Source organism: Tachypleus tridentatus, chromosome 2 (genome assembly GCF_004210375.1).
Source record: "Tachypleus tridentatus isolate NWPU-2018 chromosome 2, ASM421037v1, whole genome shotgun sequence".
NCBI classification, from domain to species: domain Eukaryota; kingdom Metazoa; phylum Arthropoda; class Merostomata; order Xiphosura; family Limulidae; genus Tachypleus; species Tachypleus tridentatus.
In genome coordinates, this window is record NC_134826.1 from 140,701,094 (window position 1) to 140,722,374 (window position 21,281).

Consider the following 21,281-nt stretch of genomic DNA (forward strand, 5'->3'; position numbering starts at 1 on the left):
AGGTCATAATACAAGATGTTCGGAAAGTCACTGTGCACTTATATATTTCTTAACAGACAAAACTGCACAGTGACTTTCCAAACACCATGTAGAATCACACACTTCAACATTTACTGATAGATTATGAGTGAATCTAGAGGATGTAAATGTTATCATTAGGGCACATTAACACAAAAAAAATCCATAAAATTTGAATTAAATCTGGACTGGAAATTGTAAAATGTGAGGCTGTACAGGAAGTAATTTTATGTCAGAAAAAATCAGACATATTCACCTTCAACACAAGCTGTAGGAAGTTTGATGTTGAATGTAGAACAGCTTACCTTATTTGCTTACAAAACTTACATGATCAGAGCTGTTTAGGTCTTACATCTGATCAGTGCAACAGTAATGTAAGTTGCTTACAAACTACAGAAACCTTTTTTCCAATGGACTTCATGACATAGATCAAATAAGTAAAACATATTTAAACTGGAGTTAAATATGACTGGATTAGTTAACTGGATGACTTTCACTTGCAAAACAAGACTTTCAAAGACATAGAAGTAGTGAAGTAACAAGGAACAATTAAACAAAGTACTTGTGATTGGGCACCACTTATTGTACTTATGAAGTGTGACAAAACAAAGTTCACTTATTGTACTTATGAAGTGTGACTTCTAAACAAAGTTCTAGTGATTGGGCACCACTTATTGTACTTATGAAGTGTGACTAAACAAAGTTCTAGTGATTTGGCATCACTTATTGTACTTATGAAGTGTGACTAAACAAAGTTCTAGTGATTTGGCATCACTTATTGTACTTATGAAGTGTGACTAAACAAAGTACTTGTGATTTGGCATCACTTATTGTACTTATGAAGTGTGACTAAACAAAGTACTTGTGATTTGGCATCACTTATTGTACTTATGAAGTGTGACTAAACAAAGTTCTAGTGATTTGGCATCACTTATTGTACTTATGAAGTGTGACTAAACAAAGTTCTAGTGATTTGGCATCACTTATTGTACTTATGAAGTGTGACTAAACAAAGTTCTAGTGATTTGGCATCACTTATTGTACTTATGAAGTGTGACTAAACAAAGTTCTAGTGATTGGTCATCACTTATTGTACTTATGAAGTGTGACTAAACAAAGTTCCAGTGATTGGGGACCACTTATTGTACTTATGAAGTGTGACTAAACAAAGTTCTAGTGATTGGTCATCACTTATTGTACTTGTGAAGTGTGACTAACAAAGTTCCAGTGATTGGGCATCACTTATTGGGTGTGACCACTTATTGTACTTATGAAGTGTGACTAAACAAAGTTCTAGTGATTTGGCATCACTTATTATACTTATGAAGTGTGACTAAACAAAGTTCTAGTGATTTGGCATCACTTATTGTACTTATGAAGTGTGACTAAACAAAGTTCTAGTGATTTGGCATCACTTATTGTACTTATGAAGTGTGACTAAACAAAGTTCCAGTGATTGGGGACCACTTATTGTACTTATGAAGTGTGACTAAATAAAGTATTAGTGATTTGGCTTGTGATTTGGCATCACTTATTGTACTTATGAAGTGTGACTAAACAAAGTTCTAGTGATTGGGCATCACTTATTGTACTTATGAAATGTGACTAAACAAAGTTCCAGTGATTGGGCACCACTTATTGTACTTATGAAGTGTGACTAAACAAAGTTCTAGTGATTGACTTATGAAGTGTGACTAAACAAAGTTTTAGTGATTTGGCATCACTTATTGTACTTATGAAGTGTGACTAAACAAAGTTCTAGTGATTTGGCATCACTTATTGTACTTATGAAATGTGACTAAACAAAGTTCTAGTGATTGGTCATCACTTATTGTACTTATGAAGTGTGACTAAACAAAGTTCTAGTGATTGGGCACCACTTATTGTACTTATGAAGTGTGACTAAACAAAGTTTTAGTGATTTGGCATCACTTATTGTACTTATGAAGTGTGACTAAACAAAGTTCTAGTGATTTGGCATCACTTATTGAAGTGTGACTAAACAAAGTTCTAGTGATTTGGCAGTACTTATGAAATGTGACTAAACAAAGTTCCAGTGATTGGGCACCACTTATTGTACTTATGAAATGTGACTAAACAAAGTTCCAGTGATTTGGCATCACTTATTGTACTTATGTGAAAACAAAGTTCTAGTGATTGGTCATCACTTATTGTACTTATGAAGTGTGACAAAACAAAGTTCTAGTGATTGGTCATCACTTATTGTACTTATGAAGTGTGACTAAACAAAGTACTTGTGATTAGACATCACTTACTGTACTTATGAAGTGTGACTAAACAAAGTACTTGTGATTTTGCATCACTTATTGTACTTATGAAGTGCGACAAAACAAAGTTCTAGTGATTTGGCATCACTTATTGTACTTATGAAATGTGACTAAACAAAGTTCCAGTGATTGGGCATCACTTATTGTACTTATGAAGTGTGACAAAACAAAGTTCCAGTGATTGGGCACCACTTATTGTACTTATGAAGTGTGACTAAACAAAGTTCTAGTGATTGGGCACCACTTATTGTACTTATGAAGTGTGACTTATGAAATGTGACTAAACAAAGTTCTAGTGATTGGTCATCACTTATTGTACTTATGAAGTGTGACTAAACAAAGTACTTATGAAGTGTTCTGCATAGATTATGGCTAAAGATTGTGATTTTGCATCACTTATTGTACTTATGAAGTGCGACAAAACAAAGTTCTAGTGATTTGGCATCACTTATTGTACTTATGAAATGTGACTAAACAAAGTTCCAGTGATTGGGCATCACTTATTGTACTTATGAAGTGCTACAAAACAAAGAACACCTACACAGAGTCAAGGATTGTTTGTCCGTTAGATGCTCTATTCAGGTCAAAATCATTTTCAGAATTGGATCTGAAGAGTGAATATTGGCATATGCAACTTGACAACATGAGTAGAGTGAAAATAGCCTTCACCACATAAAATGAATCATGGCTATTTTTAATATGATAATGGAAGTTATTCAATGCTTCTGTAATATTTCAGTGATTAATGGAATGTGCTTTTTCTGAACTACCATGAAACATTGTATTCATCTACTTGAATGACATAATTCCACATAAGGAATGTTCTGGATTGATTGAAAAGAGACAATGTAAAGTTGAATTCTAAGAAGTGTTAGTTATTCCAACAACAAGAGAGTTTCTTGGGACACATAATCGACTGAGAATGGGTGGCTGCAGATCCACTGAGTATTGACTATGCCCAGAATTAGCCAGTGTTTGATAGACAAGACTGTTTAATATAAACATTAGTATTTCCTTTTTTTTATTTCAATGATTATTTGGTTTTTCATGACATGAGTGTTGAAGATTTATTGTTTTAAAATTATTAGTTGTGACAAGTTTCATTACATAACTCTGTACAAGTCTTATGTGTGTTTGTAAACATGTTGTCTAGGCTTTACTTTTGGTATTTGTCTCACCAAGTGAGTGTTATAATGTTACAGATGTCAGTGACTTTACAGTGGGAGCAGTTTTGTTACAAGTACAACAGTGAAAGGAACACAAGATTGTCTAATACCATGAAGCAATAATAAATATTTACTACAAAAATAAGGTACTGTAAAACTCAGAAAGAGCTGCTAAGTTTCATTAGAACACAGCCACTTCAATCATTATCCTTGAAGTCAAAATTTCAAGCTTCAGGCAAATCATGCAGAATTTTAGTGGCAGAAGAATCTTTGTGAAGTATAGGCCAAACAGTAAGATGGCTCCAGAAATTCTGGTGATGCAACTTGAACATCATGCATTGCCCTGAACAGAATCATGACAGTCTGATGTATTACCAATAAGATCATATTTTAATGGATAGTGGCAATACTGTGAGAAAAGAGAAATGCAGGATAGAAATGTTTACTAACCCATAATGTAACAAAGTTTTTGTTTGTTTGTAGTTAAGAACAAGACTACAAAATGGGCCATCTTCACTCTGCCCACCACAAAAAAGTAAAAGAAAAACAGTTTCTAACATTACAAGTCCACAAACATGCTGCTTGGCCACTAAGGGATAAAGAAAAGTATAATCCAAGATGTGGTATCTGTAAGTAACAATGAATAACTAATGTGGGAAAACATTTGACTGAAAGCTGCTCAGGTAAAAGATATAGGTTTAAGACCAATTATTCAGTACCTTAATAGTCATTCTGAAAAATCCTCATGGCAAACACTCACTCTGTACAACCTGAAAAGGAGTAGGACATAATTTGATCCATATAGTAAGGTCACTCATCTCATAATTTGTGGGTTGTTGGTTTCAATCCTACCACCAAATATACTTGCCTTTTTTTAGCATTGATATTGTTATAATGTGATGTCACTTCTCATTGGTAGAAGAGTAGCCCAAGATTTGCAATGGGTGGTGCTGACTAGCTTTCTCCCTTTTGGTCCCTTTTGGATTAGGGAAATCAAGTAGATTTTACACAAAATTCAATAACCAAGCAAAAAAAAAAAATAATGGGATTCCTTATGCTTACAAAAAGGTCTTATTTTCCAGAAGTGGAAATATACCAGTAGACAGAAACTACATCCACTTTGGTACCCTCATCATTCTAAAGCAATCTGCAATTTCACAACCTTCCAATAATTGAACACTTAGGTTTCAAGCAACAAATTTCAGCTCTTGGCTTCCCCAAATGAGGAACTATGGGGAAAACAAAAGGGTCAGAGAAGAATGTGGCTGATTCATTGACAAGATATGTGGATAGAATAGTCTGTGGGGTAAATAGGGAAAAAAGGATCATATCAAGCTAACCAGGGGCACAATTGGAAGGTATAACTGACAAAGCAGGAACTATAATAAATGGGGCTAGTTTTTGTAGTTCAGAGTCAGTGTAGTAGAAACCTTAGCCAAACTTGTATGATATATGGAAAGGCTTGCCCAATTAAATTGCCTTGATGATTCACTGGCATGGCTCAACTTAAGGAACCATACCAGATGAAGCTGTGTAAAGCAAGCTGAAGTAATGTTGGTGTACATCCCTGAAGTTGGTAAGAACACTTGAACCCACTGAAAACACAATAATTAGAGGCACCATCTAGAGGTTGTGTAATCATTAGAACAAACACATCAACTTCCCCTTATGAATAATATAAAATAATTATACAACTAGTCACCCAGAATACAGGAAATGAAACAATTCATGTATGGTTTAAAAACATATATTGTCCAGGAATGCAGAAAAAATCCTGTACAAATAAAATGTAAAACTCCAGCTAAAGATGTCAAAAAAACGGATGAACATTTGTACATGTGTGAAACATGGCATTATAGCTAAGACTCTGTGAAACCAACAGTTTGTATTCCAAAGATGTCTGGTATGGATATTAAAAAGTTTAATTAAGATAAAATATAGAACAATGTTTCAGTCTTCTTGGGTCATTTTCAGGTTAACAAAGACAGTGTATACATACACACACATAAATCTGAGGTTAACACCTTGTTATCTTTGGTGGTTTAGCACATAACATATTTTTTTTCTATCTTTAAATAACCACCACATGTAATTTTTTACACAGCTAGATACATACAGGTCATATAAGGGGGGAAAATTACTGTAATTATTGTTTTATTTTATAATAAATAAGTGGTGCTTAAGTGCCCTGTTTCATCATTTGTTTAGGTTCCAGTTGTCCTGCATTTAAATTATCTATCTCTTTACAACTGTACAAATTTACAAGACTGGTCTTGAAGTTAAGAGTCCACTGTCTCTTTAACTTCCTGATTCCACTTCAGGAGTAAGATGTAACTTTGTGTATCTTCCTTACAGAGTTGCCAACAATGTGTATTTATTCTAATAAAGGATGAGATACTTGGGCAAGTGTACTGATAATGTTATCCTGCTGGAATTGGGTTAGCCAATTTGCAGCTTGCTGCAATAGTTATAAATCACTACATCTGTAAATATTTTTGTTCATCTAATCTTCATTGTCATCACATTTTTAGTCGTGGCATAGCAGCTCACAGGATGGATCTAATTTTTACAAGAACAGACTTTTATATCAAATCTCCACCATCCTTTGATTGATTTGACATCTAATTACAATTCCAACTCAAGATTAGTGTATTTCACCATGCTTAAAGTCTTACAAATTAATTTATTCTAATCTTGCCTGAAAGAATTTCAGTTTGGGGGTAGGCTAGTATAAAACGTGGTGAGTAATAAAATCAAATCAGATATACACATGCCCCACACTTGGTATTACTGGTACACAAAATACAGCTAATAAAAAGGAAAAAAAGGCCTCATAAATTAATTTACAATAATCCCACTTAAAAACATTCCAAGCTTTATGGATATGTAGGGGTTCCCTTTTGTTTCTAAGCAATTTTCTCTTAGAATTTCTACCCCTTATAAATATATTTTCAACAGTAATGAGATAGCTACATGTTACTAGGGGTTATTGCTAGACAGTTTGTAGAATTTGCTAATGGATTAACTGTTAGGCTTATTAATTGATTACGTTGAACAAATGAATTATTCTTTCAAAGTGTAAAAAACAAAATATGCTTATGAATTCATAAAACAATTACTTATAACACTATATACATTGGGTTTCAATGCCCATAGTGGGTACAGCACAGTCTACTGTTAGCCTTTGTACTTAACAACAAATAAAATTCAAATATTTCAATTACTTGGGTAAATAGAAACATTAATTTATGTTAGTTTATTATTTTTGTGATATTAATTAACAATCACTGTTTCAACTGCTAAATTGTTATAACAATTGGAAACAATTATATTTGTGACTTTCATAATTTTGATTGCTTTACATGACAACAATCAATGTAAGAAGGTAACAGTTAATAACCCGGCCCTACAAGGGATGTTTATCCAAGTGAATGTTCAAGTTGTTTTTTTTTAAACATACATAAAACAGCAGTCTATTTGGTTATTTCATTGCTAGCCACATTGATATCAAATGAATTCTATGAACTACTTCACATAAAACCTGGAATCTAAATGACAGGAGACTTTACAAATGGGGTACTTGTTCATAATCATCTGCAAACATTTCCACTGGTCCTACCCAGTTGAATAATGAAACTAACTTGGAAAACAGGGTTCAAGGTGAAATTGTATCACATTTACAATTCGTTAAATAATTGTGTGTTATTGCAAGCAGCTAATTATTAGATAATATTATAATTCTATTTCCTGGGTAAAATATACGATGGAAGAGAGGATATACTTTGCTCATAACAGGATATTAATGAAGTTGTGGGGTAGTGGAGAGAGAGAGAAACTTACCAAATACAAGCACAAATTGAGGACATCTCCACCCTAGTAAAATGTGAATACTGGGAATTGCACTTTTGTGCTTCTGTGCAAATGACTATCTAATACATAACACACATTATGAACCTCTCAGAAGTGCTAAAAATTAATTAGTTTTTTACGAAAAATTAGCCATTTTTTATGGATTTATATATTTTAAAATGTTTGTTTGTTGAATTTTGCACAAAGCTGCACATGGGCTATCTGTGCTAGCTGTCTCTAATTTAGCAGTGTAAGACTAGAGGGAAGGCAGCTAGTCATCACCACCCACTACCAACAAGTAGTGGGATTGACTGTAACATAATAATGCCCCCATGGCTGAAAGGGTGAGCATCTTAAAATTGGTTTATCTATAACTTAATTAACTGTTAAAGAAAGAATACAACTATAATTATTTTTCCTCAGATTGATAATTTGGTTTAGTCTTGCTTATTAAACAAAACAGCTCAGTAGATGAATGAAATCTAACTTGGCAAAAGGTAACGTATTACTCAAAACAATCAAATCAAACAAATCTTGACCCAGAAAACTGAAGTTTTATTACAGTGAATTTTTATCATAATTATTTATAAAGTAAACCATATATATAATTTTTCAAAAGTAATACATGCTTTAATCACACACCAGAAACATTATTTTAACATAAGTCTTGTAATGTCTTGCATATCATATTTACTTGAGATTCATATTCTGACTGTTCTTAAAACTTTGTGGTAAATCGACCTGAATATAAATCCTCAAGGGATAAAACATTTAACCAATCTTATCAACCAACTTAACTTGTATGTTTTCTTGTAAGAAATCAATGACATGTATGATAGCATTAAAAAGATACACTTCTGACAAAGAGAAGGAAAAAATATAAAAAAGAACTTTGATTTGATTTAATAAAGCAGCCAAAAACATTTTACTGACCACAATTTAAATCTTCCTTATTATTTTTATAAGTGAATTTACCACAAACAGAACAATATTTATTTGAGCCACAACATAATTTAAACGTTACACATCTTGTAGTCTTCTTTATTCATGACTTGTAAAATTTATAAATACATAAAATGATTTATCATCCAACTCTCAGTTTGGTCAGCATCAATCAAGCATAAAGGTTATAGTTCTTGACATGAACCATTCTAAAACAGTATACACAGATTGTGGCACTTGACTGATATGTCCTGACCTGATACTGCATCCTGGTCATTTTTAAATACAAAACATCACCTCTGAGACATACATTTATATTTTTGTAAGAACTTTTCAATTTACTACTGTGTGCAGTGTTTTGATAAATGCAATTAGGAGTATAAAAAGAAACCCAAATCACCAGAAACAGCAAAAGTTATATTTTTTTCAAAGAAAAGTTCATCTTCACAAATAAAACACTAATTAAAATCTCTCATTAAATTAAATAAACAGACAGCTCTCAAAAGTGAAAAAAATGTATATCATAAACTAGTGCTTCATTTATTGAACTTTAACCTTCAGAATGTTATAATCAGATTTATCCAATTTAGCACTCATAATCATTTGATGCAACAATCATGTTTATCCTAGAGCAGTGGTTCTTAACCTGAGTTCAATCGAACCCCAGGGGTTTGATGAGTCAGTCTCAGGAGTTTGGCAAAGGTCAAGACACACACACTCTGTGTGTGTCCATTCCATTCACCCCACTCCTATGATTCGTGATGTCATGCTCCACTTGGCCATCATTGGCTGCGGCTGATCACGTCACATCACTTGGCCGTAATATCTGTGCTGCAGGGAACTTTGTGCGATTAGCACTCGACTTGTGACTGTAGTAATCATGCATCATTTGTGATTTTATTCCTAATCTTTCAATCCATTCATACTAACTATGTCTAGCAAAAACAGAAAGTGATCAGATGAATACGTACAATATGGATCCGCGTGCATAAAGGAACATGATGGGAGTCAGCATCCTCAATGCATGATTTGCAATGCCAAGTTGAACAATTCTAGTCTAGCACCGACAAAACTAAGAGAACACTCCCTAAAGCTACATGGAGATGGGAAATACAAGAACACAATGCTTGCTGAATTCAAGGTAAAGAGAGCAGGTTGATAAAAAGGCTACTTTGCCTGTTCTCAGCTTTCTACCCATCAACAAACCGATCCTCACAGCATCGTACAAAGTTGCGTACTTGATCGCAAAGCAAGGCAAACCACACACCATTGGTGAAGCACTCATAAAACCAGCTGAGTTGAAGATGGTGAATATCATGCTGGGAAAAGCTGCTGAAAATAAGTTATCCCAAATTCCTCTTTCAAATGACACCATCAGCAGCAGAATAGATGACATGAGTGATGACATCTTGGCTCAAGTAGTTGCAGATCTGATTTCAAGCCCAGCAAAATTCAGCCTTCAACTCGACGACACCCAATGTTTCCAATCTTAGTCAGCTTGTTGTATTCATGTGCTATATGAAGAACAACGAGATAAAAGATTTTTTATTTTGTAAGCCTCCTACAACAACAACTAAGTCAACTGACATGAAGAAACTTGTGGATGACTTCTTCAGAGACAACGATCTTTCATGGGATATGGTTTCTGCAGTTTGTTCGGACAGAGCTCCAGTCATGCTGGGACTAAACTCTGGTTTTGGTGCACTGGTGAAAGCCGATGCACCACACATCATTGTAACACACTGTGTACTGCACAGGCATGCACTGGCAACAAAAACCTTGCCTTCAAAAGTGGCAGAAGTATTAAAAATTGTTGCGGAATGTGTGAACTTTGTGCGAAATAGTGCCCTGAAGCACTGCATCTTCAAAGAGCTGTGTCATGAAATGGGTTCTGAATTCGAGGTACTTCTGTACCATTCTAACAATCAGTAATTATCCTGGGGAAAGGTGCTGAATCGTGTTTTTGCCATGCATGTGGAATTAGCCCTGTTTTTGTGAGAGCACCAACATTGTCATGCAGATTGCTTTGCAAAATCTGAGTTCATTCTCATTTTGGCATATGTGACCGATATCTTCAATGCTCTCAATCAACAGATGCAGGATGGTGGAGTCAACATCATCGAAGCAGAAGAAAACCTGAAGGTTTTTCAAAAAAAGCTAATGTTATGGAAACGACAAACAGAGAATGATAACTTTGCTAACTTTCCCCTGCTGGACAACTGTGTAAGTAAGACCGAAGATGTGTCTGAAATTGAAGAATTTCTATACCTGGGGAACTGAAGCAAGCAATTGCCATGCACTTCGATGAGCTCGCAAAGTCTCTCGATGGATACTTCCCCACCAGAGAGTCATATCCAGCATGGATGAGAAGCCGTTCACGTTTAGTGTTGTGACAGCAGATATCAATGATGAATACATCGATGAAATCATTGAACTTCAGTAGAGCCAGGTTCAACAGCAACTTTTCAGAACAACAACACTCTCAACGTTTTGGTGTCACCAAATCGTAGCATACCCTCTTATTGCTAAGAAAGCCCTTGAGATACTCATACCATTTGTTAAAACATATCTTTGCGAGCAATCCTTTTCGAGACCATCCTTTCTGAAACCCTAAATTGTGATGTGACTCTTCAGTAATATGACACCGAATGTATATAGTGTTTATTAGTCTGTGTCACAGAATTATTTTGTAAATAGATGGTATCAACTGGTTGATTATTATAGTGGCTTTAAGCAGTTCACTTATAATTTCATCTTAATTAGTTCAAGTTACTATTTGGTGTAATCAATTGTCATTTATAATTTATAAATTACCCAGCTTTAATTAACATTAATGGTAAAATTAATGCAAGTACGAAACTTCTGGGGTTCAGTACCTCCAGCAAGGTCAAGAACCACTGTCCCAGAGTATCACATAAACTTTTCCTCATGGTGTGATAATTGAGATTACTCAAGGTTCTTAAATTTCTTGACATATATCACTGAGCAAAAGCACAACAAATAAATTTTAATATTGAGAAAGTATTAAAAATGAGTAAAATTACAAATTTCTTTCTTTAGTGGATAATTAACTCTTTTCAAGACCCCATCCAAAGTTTAATCATGCACTCAAACAGAAGAAGACAGTTCTACCAGTGCCTAACTAAGTGATACTTTAATACAATTTGTATGCTACCAACATGAAGTAAAATTATTAACATAATTCCTAATAATTAAAGTATGGGCTTTAAAATTATATACAAGAGATCTACTGAACTTTTGGATGAAAATAGATTTTTCTGGTGAGTGTTGAACATATGCAAGGCACTTGTTTCATCCTGCTCATCATTGGATCACCTGGCTTACAGGACTCAAAATCGTATGCAACCTTACGACAGACTACTGTCATTAGACTCTGGAGATCACTGTCTCGAGTTTTTAACACATCACACAATGCTTGTATGAACCATGATCCATTATTGGCATTCCTGAAGGAACAGAACCCAGGCACAGTAGAATAGCTTATAAGAAAATCAGCATGGGCAGGTATCTTGAAAAACTGTGCAGCAGTATCAGCCTCATCCTTTTCGTATGCTAGAGTGACCCCTCTGTCCAACTTATCCCCTTGACTAGCCTGTATAAAAAAAATTTTGGGTTTACCTGCTAAGGTCGTACACATGTCACCAGTAAATGGAGAAAATACTGTTTCAGTAGGAAACTTACCATCTCGGCCATACAAAAAACCACGATCTCCATGCGTCAAAATACAGCAAACTAAGCAGTCACTCTCTGTATGATTTTCTTTACTAACCTTTTCTAATTGAATTTTAATTTTTTTTACTGATAAATTATGGTGTATGATAACTTCAAAGTCTAATTCTCTAAAACAACAAGAGAGTAGTTCAAGATCTCTATGAGTGCCCTTTATTTCTTTTAAATTGGTATGCGGTTCAAAATCTTTGTTGTTAAATATCAGGCATTTTCCTCGTTTTGGATGTTTCATGTTATATTCTTCACTGTCCAGATAGCTGGACAAGTAAGCAGAGGGTACAGGTTTTTTCCTAAAAAAAAACGGTAACCTTAAAGCATCAGACTCATCTATGCCAGCCTCACCGCTGAAGGACGTTAACAACTGATCCTTCTCAGACATTTTGTGGCAAATCTGTATTTAAAAAATAAATACCTCATCATTTAGACATACAAACACAATAATTCAGTTATTGAAGCTTCAGAAAGAAAAATGTGTTATAAGTTAAGGGAAAAGAAAATGTGGTATTACTGATATTTCACTTATATTCTAAAGTAAAAACATCTTGCATTAATTTTACAGTTATCAATACTGATATATCAAACATAGTCTGAAACAGAAACAAATCAGTATTTTCATACAAAAATACTTTAAATAATATGATTTAACAACAACTATGGACTTCTTGGTCCACCAGACATCCACTCCACTAACAAAATGTTCTTTAAATGAACTGTATCTACCACATTTGAAGGTAACCATCCACATACAAAGTTTAGTTGAATATGGCTCCCACCCTCCTACCAGTCTTGCCACCGAATACTAAAAACACGATACATCAACACTGTCAATTACCTCAACAATTTTAAGCATCTCAATAAGATTCCCTCTGTTTTCAATAGAAAACAATTTCAAAAATATGACCTGTCCTTCATGTCAACCTTCCACACTCCAGTAGTCTCTCTCTGAATGCTTTTCAATAATACAGTTTACTTAGCCCAAAACTGTACACACACTCCAAATGTGGCCTAACCAATGACCTATATAACAAGAAATAATCTCTTGTACTCCATATTTCTATAGATACAACCTAAAATCCTATATACCCTACAACAAACAACAGATCACATGTATTTAAATATAACATTCCCATACTTCCCAGGAATTTAACTTTTCTTGAAGAAGTTCATCTTTTTAGCTGGCTTTCCTGATTACAAATGCACGGTCAATCTGCAGTCTTTAAGTTATGACCAACAAAAGTGAACATACTGCATGTATTAAGTTTAGAAAAAATAAACAAAGAAATGAAACTTTACATAAGGTAATCTTCCTGACAGCTTTCTCTTGAGTGAATGTTGTTTTATTTCATTACTCCAATCTCTGGAACACTGCTTGGATGGCTTGAAACTAATCAATCAAAACATCAACACTGTTCAAATCGTTCATATCAAAATAACACTTGCAAACCACCACAGTCCACATACAATGCCTTGCATATAGTATAATTAAAATCCACCTGCCATTAGTTACCCTAACTCAACGTTATTATGAAATTATCATTTCACCACATATAAACCCCAGAAACTTAATAACATTACCTTGACACTAAATAGTGACACTTAAACATTACAAGCAGGTTAATTACAACAAACCAATTGTAATAACTCTTAGTTTATGTACTAATAAGCAAACATGAGAAATAACAAAATGCTTCTCAATAACAAACCTTACTGTATTTTCAGTCGAGGATAGATGGCAAAAGATTAATTAATTTTACTATTAATGTTAATTAAAGCTGGATAAATGTGAGATAACTGATTAAAGTAAAATTACGAGTGAACTGCTTAAAGCCACTATAATAATCAACCAGTTGTTACCATCTATTTACAAAATAATTCTGTGACACAAACTAATAAACACTATATACATTCTGTGTCACATGACTGTAGAGTCACATCACAATTTACTGTTTCATAAAGAATGGCTGTACAAGCTATAAGTTATTATTAACAGAAATTATTTCTGTGTAATGTAATATGTACCTGATAATATTACAAGTAATATATATATTATGTACCACTATATGCCTTCATCAGAAGGCTAAAATAATGTTAACTTAATTTCTTAACAATATACTGTAACTTCAGTTGTTACTAAACAGCAAGTGATAGGTTATTATAAAATGTATGTTTTTTTTACTTACAATAATTCAAGAGAGACAAATCACTATTTCATCTTTTTTCAATAGCCACATAATTAAAAATTACAAGATAATGACAAAAAAAAGGGTACTTCACCCAATATTTACCCCATGAAAACATTAACCTGATATTAAAAACTGACCATAACTTATACATCAATTGAATGGGTTTAATCTTCCGAGTCCAAAACTGTAATTAAATCTCAAATCTCTCGAGGAATAACAGAGCTATTAACTAAAAGTTTGTATTTGATTAACTCACAGCCGTTATCCTGCAACTCAAAATCTTAAAAGACGGTTCAGATTAAATTGTCGCAGAAGTTGTTCATATCATCCGATAGTGGATATAACATTCAATAAATGTTTACTTCTTGTGCTGTTCACTTGTCCCTTAGTAAAATATCACTGAACAAATATTTATTTGTTGTTCTTTAACAAGGCAAGTGAAACAGAAACAATCGAGCAGATGACATATATTTCACTGCTGTACAATCATAACAGAGTTCAAAATGACAAGTACTATTGTTACAAAACAGTAGAAAGCAGTAAGACTGGTCAGTCCTGACCACTTTTGCATGGCACGTACAACTACAACTTATGAATCAAAATTTTCTTCTCTGAATTTACTACTGTTTATTTTGTATATGCAGTACTTATAGTTCAAACAGCTCAAGATTCAATCTCATACCATTAAATTTTCAAATGTTTCTGGGCCATATTGCAAACTTTTGGTGTTACTTTCATAAACCACAAGATGCACAGTGAAAAATTTATAAGACTTGAATGTGATCAAATGAAGTTAACCATAAAATATATTTGATTTTTAAAAATATTCAAGATGTTTTTTAGAATGATGTTTCAACCATGGGCAACTGATTTTAAACTTTTCTTTACATGAATTAAATCGTCATATTTTGTTTTGTTATCAATTGTTGTTGTTGTTTGTAATTAAGCACAAAGCTACACAAAGAGCTATCAATGCTTTGCCTACCACAGGTATCAAAACCAGGTTTCTAGCATTGTAAGTCTGCAGATGTACTGCTGAACCACTAGGGGGTTTTGATGAGACAAAATTCTTTTATTCCATTAGTATGTCTTACGTATATTACTTTTTTTTTATTGACAATATTTAGTTTCTTATAATTGACAGAAAAATGTGTTTGATAACTGATTGAAAATAGAACCATTTATTTCTAATTAGATGCCAATTTTATGCAATGAAGTGCTAAATTTTTTTGCAACAATGTGTAATTTCTCATCTTGAGGCCCTACACGGCCAGGTGGGTTAAAGCATTCGACTAGTAATCTGATGGTTGCAGGTTTGAATCCCCATTGCAACAAACCTGCTCGCCCTTTCACCCATGGGGGCATTATAATGTGATGGTCAATCCCACTATTTGTTGGTAAAAGAGTAGCCCAAGAGTTGGCAGTGGGTGGTGATGACTAGCTGCCTTCCCTCTAGTCTTACACTGCTAAATTAGGGACGGCTAGCACAGATAACCTTTGAATAGCTTTGCACAAAATCCAAAACAAACAAATAACCTTGAAAAATACAAGCTATAATTACCAAACTAACGACCTAATTAGATTCTCACTTGGAAACAAACACTCCTTTAAAGTAATTTTCCTGACATAATTAAATTCTCACTTAGAAACAAGCAAACCTAAAATTACAAACAAACAAACTTTCAAGATGCATTTTAGAAACTTTATACAAAATAAATAAAAAGGTAAAATATATAAAAATATTTAGGTGAGACATCATCCCAGTTCACCATAATGAACACTGTTGTTAGAAAACAGAAATACAGTTTAATAAAACCTTTCATGTTTATTATCTGAAGCCATAAAAAGGTCATTTATTTGTAGGATATTGGTAAAATCAAATTTTCTTCATTAGTAACAATAGTAATGCTAAAGCTGTATTCCTCAGTCTTGACTTGGTCTGTAAACGTTTGATTTTCCAATATGCTTTTTCCTAGAAACTCACCTGTTGGTAAAATATTTCATGTTTTTGTGATTCAACTTAAGGTTGTATTGTTTCATCAGAAGCATTACTTGTTGTATGTCATCATAAGCATCATTGAAGGTCTTCTCATGCACAAATGTATCATTTAAGTAAATAAGTACATTACAGTGTACTCCAAAGAATACACAATCCATTAAGTCTTCAAATGTAACATGTACATTATAACCTGAATGGTGATCCAATGTACTGCAACAATCAACTTCTTGTATTAAAGACTGTATTTTTCAGTTTGCTTTGTTAATTTGTATTTTGACCCATATAAATCATCTAAAATTGGTTAATTCTTAATTGTAAGCTGGAATCTTTTTAATAACTTCATTCAGTTTCAAGTAGTCATGGTTTAATATTTCTTATTCTCAAGTATTATATGCAATACCAAAGGGACAAGCCCCCAGTGGCATGGCAGTATATCTGCTGACTCACACCTGTAGAATCCAGATTTTGATACCCATGGTGGGCCAGCTCGGATAGCCCATTGTGTGCTTAACTACAGATAAACAAAAAAAAACCAAAAGGACAGTATTCAGTTTTATTATCCATTTTTCTTTCATAGTTTCTATCTCTATGAAAGTCTCAATTCATTTTTCTATTTGGAATCATGTAGCCAATTGATGTACTGGGTTTACCTCTGCAGTATCAATCTTATTTGATATTTTATTTTTACCCAAGGCCATGATCACATGGCTAACTGAAGAAAGTGTCATGGTATGCTACAAGTAACTGACATAAATTGTGGTTTTAATCAGTTGTAAGGATTTCACTGGTACAGTCATCAGCTCTTGTAGACATTGTAGAAAAACTACATTGACATGATGACTGGACTTCAGACTCCCTAAATTTTGTTTTTAAAGTTTCTTATGTTGTTTTATATGGAAGTATTTCTTGGGTTGAGTCAGTTTGATATAGAAGTATTTCTTGGGTTGAGTCAGACTTCACTTTATGTTCATGGTGTTAATATCTTTATTTTTCAAATTCACGAGAGTTCTTCTAACTAGTAATTCCCCCAGGACAATATGTTTAGTTCTGTCATGTTCCATTTACAAGATCTAAAACTGTTCTTGATACAAATGAATATTTCATTTCTTGAAGTTCACCCTTTGTAGTTGTAATTTTTGTGCAGTTCACACAGAGTTCCTATTCATTTACTGTAAACATTCTGAAGGAAGATCCATTTTGTGTCCATGTTCCTATGAAGTCTATCCCCAATATGAATTTTTTTTCTTGATGTCAAAAACTCACACATAATTTTCTTACAGGAGTTTTCAACAATACTGGAAATTTATAATCACTATTTATCTACATCAATACTTTCTGTTGCTTCATCTCATTTCATCTTTCAGTATAAAATTGGGTTGAACAATGCTACTTGTGGAAACTGTTGATTAACATGTACAAGCTCAACATGGCCAGGAGGTTAAGGAGCTCAACTCATCATCCAAGGATTGCAGGTTCAAATCCCTGTCACACCAAACATGCTTGCCCTTTCAGTTGTGGAAGTGTTATAATATTACAGTCAATCCCACTATTCATGGGTAAAAGAATTGGCAGTGGATAGTGATGACTAGTATCCTTCCCACTGCTAAATTAGGAACGGTTAGTACAGATAGCCCTCATATAGCTTTATGCAAGACTCAAAAACAAACAAACAATAAAATGTTGCAAGGCCTTTCAACAATGAATCTGTTGACGGTTGGGCTTCCTTCAATGAAGAAAAACATATTTCATCTGAGATAGACAGTATAATTCCTACTCTACTGTTACATTTTATTCTGGAAACTTACTACTTGGGTATCACTTCAAACCTGTTTTATGAGGCAGCCAGAAATGCCTTATAGATGTTACGGCTTTCAGCCATTTTATTTCCCTAACATAATCACAATTCTGACAGCAGGATTAAAATAGTTTACAGTATTGTGTAGGTAATAATATACCGAACTTTATAAATAAATATCGCCTAAATAGATAATTCCATCTACTTGTTAATTTTCTCGTATTTAAATCATAGTACTTTCATATCTCTATCACTTTGCTGAAATCACAAATTTATAATTTTTAGCGCTGAATTAACTATTTTACTCACCGTTGTAACACTCTGACAGTAACAAACTCACTAATTAATCGCTAATCTTTGGGCTAAACCGCAATTGTATGTTGTTCATGTCATTTTCTACACTTTCAAAACAAGTTGTAGTCACTAACTGATACTTTTATCACATTACGTTGAACTCTACCTCTAACCATTTATTTATCATACTGGGTTATCTGTTGTGTCCACCCTGGGGAATCAAACTCTATACATTCTAGAGTAATAACTCCGTAGATTTACAGCTGTTCCACTGGGAAACTAATCTAGCCAAAGGAAAATTACTAGCATCTATTCAAATAAAATTAGCACACAATATGAAATCGTTGGTTCAATTCTATACAATTATCCACATAAATATACCACTTACGATGCACGATATTTTCTGTTTGGTCCGATCGTAACTCTGTAATTAGTATTAAAATCTGAATTCTACGGTTCGCATACCAATATTACAAAAAAAAAACAACAACACAAAAATCGTGTCTCACATTTTGGAGTTATGAGTGAAGATAAAATTCAGTGCAATACTTTGTTTTACAAGATTAGCCCAAAAGTTGGAAAGGATGGTTGGTGTTCAACAGCTATCTTTTCTTTCTTCAAAATTAAGAACCAATAGTAGATATCTTTTACTCAAAAAAAAAAAAGAAAAAGAAACAAAACTCGATATTTATAACTATTATTAATGAGATACTATCACACAGCTCATTTTTATTTAACTGCTTATTATAATATCGTGTATTTTAATATTTATTATTATCGAAATATTGAAGTTTAATGTTTTTATTCATTTTCAATAATTTTATTAAAATTTTAATAATATTTCAGTCATTATTAATAATAAAATAATGGAATATCTAATTAATAAAAATAAATTACGTGTGAATCTAATTAACTACAAAATCAATGAAAATAGCGCAAAAAGTAGTGTGTTCGCCTACGCAGTAGAATATTGAAATCTGGTAGACATATTTTAACTCACTGAACTTCCTGGTACTAAAAATTAGTAAAAGTGGTTATAAGTTAATATTCGTAACAAGTACGTTTCAAAAGTTTCTCTATATCATTATTACATGTATGTAGAAGAAAGCCTATAGAGGTTTATAATAGTGATTGATTATTATTGTCAGGCTGTATGTTGCTTACTCGGAGTGTTATCGATTAGTTACTGAATAGGTAAGTGTGTTTAACTTCCAATTTGAGTTATGCCATATTTTCTAGACTTAACTAGAGAAGGTTTAATAAATGAATGATTGTTAAAGTTAAGCTTTATGTGTCAGTTCTATTGCCTGATTACTGTTACTTGAATACAGCTTTCAATCAAACTTAAAGAAGTGAAGCCCTTTCATTTGCCCAAATTTTACAAAGTAAAGACAAATATCTCGTCCAGTGATAGAAACTGTTTGAACTTATAACTTAAAAGTTGAATACAAGTAACTTATGGAAAATACATCATCAGTTGACCCGTTGTTGGTATTTCAAAATGACATGCAAATTAATATTGATATTTGTATTAGCAGTAGGCTATGTTAATAAATCATTAACGTACATGTGTCATGGTTTTTAAAATTTAAAAATAATTACAAGTTGGATAAGGTTTTATTTGATTATCTGTGATAACTTATAAAAACAAAAAAAACTATTACATAAAGTGACAGTACAGGATATTTTCTGTATTTATGCATAAAGTGTAATTCCAGATAAGTGAGACTTCTTTTTTATTATTATTGAATAGATGTATTTGCATCTTTTTATGTTTTATTGTTATACATTTAACAGCAAACTTTTAAAACCCAGTATTTATGCCAAATGGAATATTGGTGCAGTGGGAACATTTTCAGATTTTTAAACAAGATGTAAAACCAATTAACTTTTGGTCCCCTGCTCGTCCAGCAGTAAGTCCATGGATTTATAATGTTAAAAATCAGGGGGTTCAGTTCCTCTCTGTGGACTCAGCAGATAGCCCAATGTTGCTTTGCTATAAGAAAATACACACACAAATGACTTTTGGCCCAGATGTTAATGCCTGAGTAAAATAGGAGTTAATTCAGAAAACAGTCATAAATATAAATAAAATGGACACAATCATTTTCAGTTAGATTTAAAAAATCTAAGTACAGTAAACCTTCTATATGTATGCATTTATATTTATTAATGTTTTCTAGTTCTTTTTATTCTGATATTTTTTTATTAGTTGTATAAAATGTTTCATACATACTATTTAACATTTTTTCTATTTAGCAATAGTGCAGCAGTTATTATAACCTCAACACAGTTTTCTTTAAGAATCCAATAAAATATATCCTACAAATCTTTCAGGCGTACAAGAATCATGACAGAAAAAATATTTGAGGAATTTAAATGTTTTAGTAATGATGAAAATGAACCCACTCGTGTTGGACCCCAGAACAGAAACCAACGCTATAAAGTGCCTCTTTTTCCTAAACAAGCGCCATCTTCATCATCACCAACTAAATCACAGACGTTTGCGACAACAGAGACGTCAAACAAACAAACGGAAGGAACCAAAAAATCTACGCCACGTCCTCCCCCGATTCTCAAATGACATTTTAAGTAGATGTTGGAGCTTTACCATTGTTTGCGATTTTTAAATTATGTTGGAGAATGTTTGCTTTAATTGCAATTTATTGTACTGAAAGAAAAAGCTTGATAAATATGGTATCTACATATTTTATATTGTGCAAACAAAAATGATACAAGAGAAGTGACCATAGATTTATTATATATAATTATTTATCTTTACATATTTTACAAATAGTGTTGCTTTGAAAAGCAGAAAAAATGCTTTTTTAAAGTTGACATGTACCTAACTGTCAAAAGTTTTATAAACATATTTCATATTTTATAGGTGCTAGTTTTATTTAAGTGTAAAACTGCATAATGGGCTATTTACACTGTCTGTTGTTATTTTAATATTTTCATTATGTAAAATTGAGTTTAATAAATACTGTTCTTGGA

General features: G+C 32.9%; 1 protein-coding gene and 1 long non-coding RNA gene across 10 annotated transcripts; one reads left to right on the top strand and one right to left on the bottom strand.

The window, feature by feature from the left end:
* Nucleotides 1-7,855: 7,855 nt before the first annotated feature.
* Nucleotides 7,856-18,950, bottom strand: LOC143245246 (caspase drICE-like). 9 transcript variants are annotated; one of them, XM_076491392.1, is made up of 4 exons: nucleotides 18,794-18,927; nucleotides 13,307-13,397; nucleotides 12,846-13,030; nucleotides 7,856-12,404 (listed from the first exon to the last, which is right to left on the bottom strand). In XM_076491392.1, the coding sequence occupies exons 3-4, from the start codon at nucleotides 12,861-12,863 to the stop codon at nucleotides 11,511-11,513; spliced, it is 912 nt and encodes a 303-aa protein (XP_076347507.1). In that variant the 5' UTR covers nucleotides 12,864-13,030; nucleotides 13,307-13,397; nucleotides 18,794-18,927; the 3' UTR covers nucleotides 7,856-11,510. The 9 variants fall into 9 exon arrangements, with proteins under 9 accessions (XP_076347507.1, XP_076347504.1, XP_076347510.1 ...); XM_076491389.1 differs by having other exon boundaries at nucleotides 18,673-18,892; XM_076491395.1 differs by having other exon boundaries at nucleotides 12,915-13,030; nucleotides 18,673-18,890.
* Nucleotides 18,951-19,182: 232 nt separating this feature from the next.
* LOC143245247 (uncharacterized) lies at nucleotides 19,183-21,281 on the top strand. The gene is made up of 2 exons (XR_013025531.1): nucleotides 19,183-19,478; nucleotides 20,622-21,281. It is a non-coding gene; the product is annotated as an uncharacterized LOC143245247 (long non-coding RNA).